Below are 11,742 nucleotides of genomic sequence, written 5' to 3' on the forward strand. Positions count from 1 at the left end.
CTGGAACTCATAGCACACCCCTTAATTTGGTTATAATTTTTTTTATCAAAACTAAACGAATTATGGCGGAGAATAAAATGAACGCATTTGGTGATAAAATCAATCTGAACAGTGGGCATGTTGGTTGGTCCTAAGCCTGCCATCCTGAGTGGTGGAAGATGGAGTCAGTCTCACAGACATAGAAGCAGGTGCAGACTGATTACCTATGGGCGTAGACACAGAAGCTGTGCCTGGCAGATCCTTTACAGATACAATGTGCAGTATGTTATGTGTGTTCTACAATAATGTATATCGGAGATTTCTGCTAATAAGTAATACTGGAAAAAATATAACAATATCCAGAAATATATATCTTTGATATATTCCATAATGTTTTGTGTTTGATATTATAGTTTATATTTTTTATTATATTATATCACACTATATTGTTTTGTTTACTTCTAGAGCAGAATATTTTACCTAGTCCAGATAATTATTATATTATTATAATTTTTACATTATTGATATACAATTCCCTAAATAGTCTATATATATATATATGATGGTTTCTTTTTTTAATTTTTTCCTAACTAAGTGGTACTATGTTACTAGTTTGACGGTATCATTTAGGTGCTGTTTGGTAGAATTTTGGCCACCATATAATGGGTTTGTTCAGTGCTGTATGTTTTTTTTTTTAGGACACTACATGTCAGTATTATTTAGCCATGGGATGGAGCTATTACAGTATGTGGACATGTTAAATGTTCACTGTATCAGTTAAGCAGTGTATGGCAATATTTTTATTCCAGCAAACCTAAAAGCTTAAAAGGTTGGTGGTAGGGTTTGGGGGTATATTTGTATTGCCTTCACTGTAATATTAAACGGTCACTATCTTCTGGTCCTACATGTGGAGTGTTTCCGGTCACCTACCAAGTATTGTAAATGGTTGCGTGTGTTGCTGTCACACCCTCTTGTGTGTCCCCCGATGTCTGTCTTCGTTGTTTGTATCCTCTCTGTCTTCCCAGTGGAGGGGGGGGTGAGGATGGTTTTCCTAGCAACCAATGTAATACAGTAGCCCTGCAGTAAGGGGGTTCTCATTGAGCCCAGTTTTAGTGCACAGATCAGGTAACCCCAATGGTCAATGTGATTAGTGCGGCCCCTGTATAGGAAGAGGTGAGAGAGAGTGGAGGGCAGAGTTAAATAAAGCGGGAAAGTGTGAGGTGATGACAGATGGTCTGAATATTGACTGAATAAGTTAGGCCTTATTTACACGGCCGTGTTTGGTCCGTGATATACAGACTGCATGTCGGCCTCATTTCCCGGACCGAAGACAGTTCAGGGAGCCGGGCTCCTAGCATCATAGTTATGTATGACGCTGGGTGTCCATGCCCTGCAGTGGGATTACTGTCCCGTATGGGACATACATCTTTGAAGTAATATTTCCTGGTTATAAATATACAAGTTACAAGCAAGTTATTTTCATCCTTAAAACCTTATCTACCCCCTCTATTAACTATTAATGGGGTTACCCCACAGTCCATGCTTATCGCCTATCAGGCCATTTAATATTTTTTTTTATGTGTTATGTCATATTATATTGTTTTGTTTAGTTCTAAAGACAAATATTTTACATTATTATTCCTAGTATTATTATATTCCTACTATTATTACTAATGTTATTAATATTTTCATATTCTTTTTTTTTTAAATTCACAGAATGATATAAAGAATCTTATTAAAGATTTTATGAAATGTTCTTATTAAAGTCAGTGTTCTTATTTACGGCATGTACATGTGACTGAACAGCAGAATTGTAGTGTAGAAATTATCACAATGTGCAGTACTCAAAATCTTTGTGTTTCTCTCAGTAAGAAGTTCATCTTTCTGAATATGCAGCACGGTAATTCCAGCACGGTGACTGAAATTGTGATCCTGGGATTTCAAAATTTACCAAATTTTAATGTTTGTATCTTTCTTATTCTTCTTATCATCTACTGTGTGACTGTATGTGGAAACCTCCTCATCATTCTAGTGGTGTCCTACAGCCGGTCGCTCCACTCTCCCATGTACTTCCTCCTCACACAACTCTCCATCTCAGATATTCTACTCTCCACCGCCATAGTACCCAACATGCTCCATATTGTGATGTATGAAGGAAGTTCTATGCCTTTTATCGGATGTTTGATCCAATTTTATTTTTTTTCAGCCACAGAGTCATTAGAAAGTCTTCTCCTGACCGTCATGTCCTATGACAGGTACCAGGCCATCTGTAACCCTCTACATTACACCTCTGTCATGGACCTCACATTTTGTATAAGGGCCGTTCTCTTGTGTTGGGTGATGATTGTTGCTGTTATATTGATTCTCTCAGTAACAATAAGTCATTTACAGTTCTGTGGACCAAACATCATTGACCATTTTTTCTGTGATTTAGATCCTTTACTTGAACTTTCCTGCTCAGACACTTTTATGGTAAAAATAGCAGACATGATACTGGCCGTAATATTTGCACTTTGTCCATTTACTGTGATTATGGTCTCATATGTTTATATTATCTTCACCATACTGAAGATCCCATCTGTGACCGGAAGGCAGAAGACCTTCTCCACCTGTAGCTCTCACCTGGCTGTGGTGACTTTATATTAAGGGTCACTTATTTTTATCTATTTATTTGCAAGTAATGAAAGCGTAAAGAAAATTCTCTCTCTGTTCTACACGGTTATAACTCCACTTTTTAACCCTATGATCTACAGTTTGAATAATAGAGATATTAAGCAGGCTCTTAGAAAGCTCATGAGAAATATGTAAACTTCCCTCAAATTGGCTGGCTTACTGGTCTTTCTACTTGGTCTGTAAAGTACCAATAAGTTACATCTTCCACTATAGTTTTCTTGAAGGCAGTAATAATGGTGGTTGCTCTTTATTTTTAGGGGTGTTTTTTCCCAATTTTTTTTATATTCTTGATCAAGCGTGGATGTTGGTTGTCCTGTTCTTCTCAAAAGTTGAAAAGTAGATGAAGTGTGTTGCTCTTGGTGCAAATACCCTATAAACCCTTGAATAAAACAAAAGCAATTAAAGACTTTAAGTGTGGCATAAAGAAAAGAGACATCAGGTTTATAAAATAAGAAGTATAATGTGTGAATATCGGTTATGAAATGGGGTTTAAAACACAGTTTAAAAGAACGACAGGCATACCAAGATAAAAATATACAGGTATGGCGAAAGCGAGCTGGGCACAAAAATCCTTCCAAATCCACTATCCCTAAAATTCCAAGCGTGCTAGAGTGTGTTTTAGAGTCTATTTTACCTTTTGGGACCAAAAGTTTTGTATGGATGGACGCGGTCCGTTATGGACTTTCACCATCACAACCAGTGGTGAAAAGTCAAAAATGAAATCGTCAGGGAAGCGACCGGCTTCGTTTCTGACTCCGGAAGTTTACCACTAAAGGTCTAAGCAAGTAATATGTACAGTTTCGTGGAGGTGGCATGCACGGTTTACGCCCAACAAAAACGTTCAAAGCGCATAGTCGAAAATTTTCACAGAGTCGGAAACTAAACCGTGAGCCGATTGACCCGAGCTAGGAGTCCATTTGTTCGCCTTGCAAAGCCGAATAATACGACACCTGACTCGGTCATCTTTTCTAAAAGGGGACTCCTCTTTTTTCCCATAAACATGGCGGAATTTCCTTTTTTACAGCTTAATATTAATAGTTTTACCAAAATTTTTCCGTAACCGGTCAATGTGAAGTTACGAGCCCCGAAATTATTATACATCACCATCTCCTGAGTATGTACGCAAAGACTCGTGACAATACGTCTAGAGGTTAGCGAGGAAACTCCTCGTTAGCGACGCCTGTTTCTACAAACGGCTTCAATTTATTTTTATAAAAAAATTAATATCTTAAAAACAAGCTGTTGAATATATCTAATATTTGTTACACATGTAGCCCTTGACACTCTGACCTATCCTAAGACAAGTCAAGGTTCTGTGACGCGCGCTTGACCCACAAAAGCTCCTGAAGAAGATGTTACAAAGACTTATATTAAAATAAACCTGTAGTGTGAGCGCCGGTCTGACATTATAACTGGGGCACAGCTATAGAGGGAGCAGTCACACCCAGGACCTACTGCCATAGGGGGCCCCAAATCCCCTCTGCCATAAGAAGACACCAGTATTATAAATGACACATGGTATAGAGAGGGCCCTGCTACACATTTTACATTAGAGCCCAGGAGCTTCAAGTTATACCTCTCTATTATAAGATATGTCACTACACACATACAAAATATTTTATTATATATATATATATATATATATATATATATATATATATATATATATATATATATATATATATAAAATAGGAAAAACCCAATAAACACCCCTCTAACATTATCCCTATCCCCCGACCCAATTGACACAAATTATAGATTGAAGTAAATTTGAAAATTTGGTTGAAAATAAAAAAAAGCAGAATGACAGGACGGCTGCACTGAGGTATAAAATGTCTATACCATGAATATTAAAGGGGTTTACTCATGATTGAGTGTTATGGCATATTGCTAGGATATGACATTGTGATTAGTGGAGTCTGATCTCTGGGACCCCTGCCGATCCTGAGAATGAAGAGACATCATTGTGTAATCAATTACATCAGACTATGTTGTAGTTCCCTGCACACCGGGAGCCAAGAATGCGGCTATGAAGGGTAAAAGTGAAGAAATGGGGTGATGGTCCTGGCAGACTGGTCAGAATATGGGGGAAGATCCTATTGATATCATCTTGTACAATGGAAACCCTTTTAAATACAGAATAATAATAACCATCTGGTCCTACAGCTTGGGATCCATCAGAAAGATCTGAGGTAGGAGATGATACGTCGGGTTATTTTACTCTTGTCTCCAGAGTTTATCCAGATTTTGGGTATTTAGGTGAAAACCTTTGAGTTTATTAATAAAATCCGATCAATTTCAGCAGTGGAAGAAGCGTCTGTGTCCGGGTGATGTGGATCAGTCATTATGGGTAGTAAATGGTGGCACTTTACCGGTGAAGTCCTGAAGACAGTTGGTGGTGTCTCTCAGAAGACGCAGATACGCAGTAGTGTCTTCTCCTCCGATAAAAAGAAATGTTTGGAAAGTCGCTTTGAAGAACAAAATGGAGCCGGTCTGATCTCTAAAAAGAGCGATCACAGACTGGCACCAACTGATGATTTTTTTCTATCTTTCAATTCAAATCCTGCGATTCTATTGGTTGTTGTTTGCGACACTTGGCATAATGATTCATGCCTCAGCAAATTTACAGGGAAAGTACACGGAAATAATGTCATGATGCGTTTTAATATAAGGCTTCTGAATCACTGCATAGAAAAACGTTGTCATCCTTGTATTTTCCATCCTTATTCCATCTGGTGTCATTTGTGGCAGCCGCCATGTTGTACTATGTGGTTTCCATGGGTAATGCGGAATGGTCATGTATATTAAGTGTCTTTCTGATAAATTTACCTCATGTGCTCTGGATTCTTACAATTGATATATGAATGTCTGTAACTTTGGTGTAGGTGCTGGAGTTACCGGCATGTTGACTGATGTCTGACCTGGCGGAGGACGTCATCTTTACCATTTAACACCTTGCCGGCCTCTCATCAATTTGGCGCATCCTCAAATCCAAAAATCTGTTGGACATGCGTAAAGCGTGCAAAAACTGAGGAGCAGAAGCTTTATAATGTGATTTTATCATTTCTATTCAGATTTACAAGACATTGACTGGCATTGTTGTTATACATGTGCCCCCATATGTCATCCATTCATAGCCATATATATTTCTATGATATCAATTCTCTATATACTATGTATTGTCCTGATCTCTATGTACAGTGACATAACTATTAGTATACTGGTTGCATAGGTAGAGAAATGTAGTGTTATGTTGTTACATGGTGTCCATTCAGATGAATATCATGCATAAGATATATTGAATTTATTATTTCATTGCTATAGATTCTAAACAGGAAGCAGTGGCAGAGCTATAGAGGGCACATTGGTGGCAGTTGTGAGTGGGCACCATAGCTACATCAAGCCCTTCACAGCCCGCCACACAGGGTCTTGATGTTAGTCACCGCCAGGTTGTTGTGTGTTGTGGTACATACAAGGTCTTTGTGCTGGCTGGCAGCAGGACCATGTGTGCAGTGGCACCCAAAAAAGAAGAGAAGCCAGCGAGGGACAGCAAGTAAATAGAGCGGTCTGACTTCATTTCCTTTAGTCTAATCTGGGGTCTGATTAATTTTGTGGTCTGATTTAGGGGTCTTGTCTGGGGTCTGGAATAATTTATGTATCTGGTCAGGGGTTTGAACTAACTTAGGGGTCTAGTTCCTGTGTCTCTGTGTTGCCGATTGTTGTGAGACTCATCATTGGTTTTAATGATTGTTTTGACTGCAGCATAAAAGATTCTATGTTTTTTTTAGATATAATTGTGGCTGTTTGGCACTAATTTTATGTACAATATAGGTCACTTTCACTTTTTTTTTTTTCACCTGGCCAAGACGACTTCTCCTAGCCATGACTTGTCTGCATTTCGACACACTGACATCTTTGGCTTCTTTCTTTTCCAGCACACTTTACACCCATTCCCCACTCACTACACAAAATCCCCATACATAGTCCTCCAGATAGTAACCATTTGTGCCCCACACAGTAATAGTACTTTTCCTTTTGTGTCCACCCAATCCGTTAATGCCCCCTTACAGTAATGTCTCCTCCCCCAATATTAGTGCCCACTTTGCGCCCCTGAAAAATAAAAGAAGGTATACTCGCCTAACCCCTTAGGCACTTGGACACCGGGTGGTCGCCCCATTCGTACCTCTGGTAATCTGTCACTGCCTGTATTATAGATGCAACGCCCAAACCTCCTGCACTTCATCAGAACCAGAGTTAGAGCCCCATGCGAACCTAACTCCGGTTCTGTTGAACCACGTAGGTCCCGGTGTTGCGTCTGTAACATGCTCTCCAAAAGCATACGTGTTACGTTAGTCCAGTCTGAAAGCGGCCTTAAAGTGCCACAAACTGTTAAAGTACTATGGTACTAATAAATAAAGTTTATAAAATCATAAGTACATTTTGCTTCTCAAGACGTGTTTTTGTTAAAATAATGTCTATGAAATTATCTACTTTCACAGGTGCATGTAAAAAATGGAAATTTGACTAAGTAGGCCCAATTCTATAGTGGTTAAATAAACCAATGAGCTTAAAACTGAAATAAAAGGCGGCCTTCTGTTTCAAAATGTTTAGTAACTATACGACATATCACTAGTAGTACAAAAGATAAAGACATGTTTCTAGATAAAGCAATAACACTTTATTTAACATAATATGCCCAGATTAGACAATTATGTGGATAGGTGATGTGTCTGATTACTGGGGCACAACTGGTCACTAGAACGGGGGTCTTGAAACCCCCATTCTTCGTAACTGTACATACCCCGCAGTGAAAACACATTTATTTTTTTACGCACGTTTAGACCGGTTTTTGGTGAAACACCGCCGAAGAATGTAAAATAAGTGCTGTATCGATTACACGGTGTTTTTTCACAGATCCATCTGAAAACAGATTTGACACTGTATTATCACACAAGAAAGCTTTTTAAGGGTATGTGCACACACACTAATTACGTCCGTAATTGACGGACGTATTTTGGCCGCAAGTCCCGGACCGAACACAGTGCAGGGAGCCGGGCTCCTAGCATCATAGTTATATACGATGCTAGGAGTCCCTGCCTCTCTGCAGGACAACTGTCCCGTACTGTAATCATGTTTTCAGTACGGGACAGTAGTTCCACGGAGAGGCAGGGACTCCTAGCATCGTACATAAGTATGATGCTAGGAGCCCGGCTCCCTGCAGTGTGTTCGGTCCGGGACTTGCGGCCGAAATACGTCCGTGAATTACGGACATAATTAGTGTGTGTGCACATACCCTTAAGCCCCATGGCACATATAGCACCCAGTGTGCATTTCTTGACATGTTGCGGTAGTGACCAAAATATGTAAGTCAGTCAACCCCTAGTCTCCTGTGAGGGTTTGTAACACTTCTTTGAGTGTATCCCATAACAGGGCTTAGGAAGAGGTGTTAGGCATGCATGCAAGAGCTGTTTGGATATGGACTTTTGAAATTACTGTTTTTTCGTGAAAATCCGCCGATGAATATAAAATAAGTGAAGTAACGATTTCACTGTGTTTTTTTCACAGATCCATCTGAAAACAAATTTGACATGGTATAATCACATGAGAAAGATATATAAAGCCTCTGGGCACATATAGCACCCAGAGTGCAAGTTTCCTGCGAGGGCTCACAACACTGCTGTGAGTACCTCACCAGTAAGTACCTATATGTGCTATTTTACTGTGATATCTGTGTAATTTGCCTGAGATCCATGAGTGAACCTGGCAGGTAATAATAGAACTGCTGGTTTCAGTGCTTCAGAACTTTCATCCTGTAACCATCAAACATCAATGTACTTTCTCTGCCCACTCACTGTAAAGCTATAGTGCTTACATAGCACCCATAGCACCCCAAAATGTGAGTATGCCCCCCCCAAATTCCATGTGAAGGCTCAGAACACTGCTGTGAGTGTGCCACATCAGTAATGCATCAGTGTTTTTATTTTTAAACACACAGTGTGTGTAAAGTGCCATCTGGGCCATCAACACATCTGTGGTGATCCACAAAACAGGATCTAGCATCTCTGGTGATGCACAAAGATGAAGCCGGCCTTTACTTTTGCACCATCTAAAGTTGACTAAAAAAAACGATAAAATAAAATACAGAGATTTACAAACGGGTGGGAAGCTCCATGGGTTGGCTGGGTCTGACCAACCTCTCCTACGCTGGTTGGGCCTATGGGGCATTCAGAGACCTGGGTGGAAGGGATCATCGCACCTGTATGGCCTGGCATAAAAACTACCGGGGTTGACAGCAATAAATTATTGAGCACAGAAATGCAAAAAGATGAAGCCGACATCAATGTAGATGCAAAAAGATCAACCTGTCACCTACAAAGATGACGTTAAAACCAATCTAAAGTTGACTCAAAAACCTACGTGGTCCAACTTGAAGCTTCCCCACTTTAGATCCAGTGTCTACTATATATCATGGTATATGTCTGGGGATTCTGAATGTTTTGTGTATTTTGTACTGCCTAGTTCTTCTTAGCAGAAAGCACAGATAAGCAAACATGTCCAAGAAGCAGGAGAGCAGCAGCAGACTAAATCCTGAATGAGAAAGGAAATATTTTTGGTACAATGACACTGAATAGCTAAGTGAAGCTCTTGTCAGGGTCCTCACCGTGCTGAAAATGGATCAAGCCCACCCATTTATTAAAGTAGAAAATATAAAAATATTCTACTTCTACAAACATTCCAAATTTTAAGCCTGGACAAACCTTTCTTTCATCTCTAATCATAGCTTAAAATCTCAATAATTCAATATTATATTAGGTCAAAAAGAATCAACTGTTCCCACACCCTCTACTCTTCTAGCTAATATATTTGTTCCTTCATGTTTTCACAGAGGGTAAAAAGACTTAAAATACTCCTAAAATTGTGTGTGTGTGTGTGTGTGTGTGTGTGTGTGTGTGTGTGTGTGTGTGTGTGTGTGTGTGTGGTGTATAGTGTATTGTGTTACTAGCCTTCCTTATCTAGGCCTTCAGCGGCACAATAGAACTGTTATTAAATCCTCTGCTGTTTCTGCCCCAATCTACACAGTTAAACTGTTTGGCTGACAAATTTCCTATTACAGAGTCATATTACCTATAGATAATACAATGGAAGCTGAAATACTATATATATAGATCTCTATTTCAGTCTCCATTGCAATAATTGAGGGAAATATGTCTCCGTAGTAGGGTGAATAACAATATCATAAATTTTTACCAATTTGCTCATATCTTCTTGGGACTTTCATTTAGCTGCCATTTGCAGAGAAATAAAAATAAATGTGAATCTTCTCCATTTTGAAACGATCATATTTTCTGAAATTTTACACCATAATCAAGAGATCACTATTATATCCCATAATTCCCCTTACCTTTTTACATTGCCCATATTTATACTGAAGGACCCATTATTAGACTGATATATAACAAACAGAACATCAAAAAAATACCTTCCTGAAGGCTTCCTTGATGTCTTTATTTCTCAAGCAGTATATCACAGGATTAGTTAGTGGAGTCACCACAGTGTACATGAGAGACAGAGTCTTATGTAAAGTAATAGATTTTCCCTTTCTTGGGGTCAGATAAACTGAAAATAGGGCCCCATAAAATATTGACACCACAGTTAAGTGGGAACCGCAGGTGGAGAAGGCTTTTTGTCTTCCTGTGATGGACTGTATCTTGAGGACTGTATGGACTATATATGCATAAGAAATGGAAATGATGAAGAATGGACAAACAATTACAAAGAAGCACATGACTACAACTAATGTCTTAAATTTCATTATATTAGAACAAGATAGATCCAAAATAGGATCAAAGTCACAAAAGAAGTGATCAATGACGTTTGACCTGCAGAAGTGAAGCTTGGAGATATTGATTGTTTCAATTATTGTTAGAGAAAAACCAATGAGCCAAGATAAAAGAACAGACATGAGGCAAACCAGAGGAGTCATCAAGGAATTATAATGTAGTGGGCGACATATCGCCAAATATCTGTCATAAGACATGACGGTCAATAGAAGACATTCTAATGCATCGCAAGAAGAAAATAAAAAGAACTGTGTAATACATCCAGATAGAGACATAGAGGATCCATTGTTCAGGACACCATGAAGCATGTTCGGGACAATATTTGAGGACAGGATGATGTCTGACATGGTGAGTTGGGTCAGGAAGATGTACATGGGGCAGTGGAGGTTCTTGCTGTAGGACACCAGGGTGATGACCAAGAGGTTCCCGCAGATAGTCACACAGTAAATCATAAGAATTAGAAGAAAAAACAAAATTGTGAAACTATGTAGTCCTGGAAACCCAAGGAGAAGAACCGAGGTTATGTTGTTCTCTTCCATTCCCTATAAAAATGAGACTTTTTCAATAAAACACATATAATAAACAAAAAACATTAATGAATACAATATTTTTCATATATTTGTCTACATTTTATTTGGGAAAATGAAGTAACAGTGTAATGCCGCCTTTATTGACAGATTACCATTAATATGACATATAATGATATAGATATATTTCACAAGACAGATGAGGTTTCATTTCGGCAGTAAGATCTGATTTATCTTTCTCGTCCATTAGCAACATTTGGTATTGCCCCATTTAGGAAAATAACAGAAATAACATGTCCGCTATCTCTGAATACCCAAAAAAAAATAAAAATACATTCTAGTTTTGGGCTTTACATTTTTTAATTAATAAAAATTGCAATACAAGAAATTATAGGAAGGCGGATAATAAATTAAAAAAAATTGATAATGATAATCTGGTGAATTAAATCTGAAAAAAAAAACAATCTCCTCCCGACCTCAGTAATGGGTTTTGATGTTATTACAAAAAAAAATTATGGAATAAACTAGAAAGTAAATAATAATTATCAAGATAAATTGTAACAAATTGTATCTTCTAAATGACTGCATTTCTCTGTATATTAGAGAAGATTAGGTAGACAGAGTATGTCCATGTGTAGAGTTTTTGCAGCATTTTGCTTATATTGACGAATGTATTTCCATCAATTCCAGAATTTTGGATTCCACACGAATGCGATATAGAC

The 11,742-nt window shown here is 38.4% G+C and overlaps 2 protein-coding genes across 2 annotated transcripts; one reads left to right on the plus strand and one right to left on the minus strand.

Annotated features, from left to right (window-relative positions):
- The first annotated feature begins 1,812 nt into the window (after positions 1-1,812).
- LOC142750698 (olfactory receptor 11L1-like) lies at positions 1,813-9,181 on the plus strand. Its single transcript, XM_075859684.1, is given in 2 exon segments — positions 1,813-2,783; positions 9,100-9,181. Coding segments are annotated over 2 exon segments (1,053 nt in total).
- A 939-nt stretch (positions 9,182-10,120) lies between these two features.
- Positions 10,121-11,032, minus strand: LOC142750700 (olfactory receptor 1468-like). Its single transcript, XM_075859685.1, has one exon. The coding sequence runs from the start codon at positions 11,030-11,032 to the stop codon at positions 10,121-10,123; it is 912 nt and encodes a 303-aa protein (XP_075715800.1).
- Positions 11,033-11,742: the final 710 nt, after the last annotated feature.

This window comes from Rhinoderma darwinii, chromosome 3, assembly GCF_050947455.1.
Source record: "Rhinoderma darwinii isolate aRhiDar2 chromosome 3, aRhiDar2.hap1, whole genome shotgun sequence".
Taxonomy (NCBI): domain Eukaryota; kingdom Metazoa; phylum Chordata; class Amphibia; order Anura; family Rhinodermatidae; genus Rhinoderma; species Rhinoderma darwinii.

Coding starts and splice junctions, on each gene's coding strand:
- LOC142750700 (XM_075859685.1), bottom strand. CDS start 11,032: ATGGAAGAGAACAACATAACCTCGGTTCTTCTCCTTGGGTTTCCAGGA.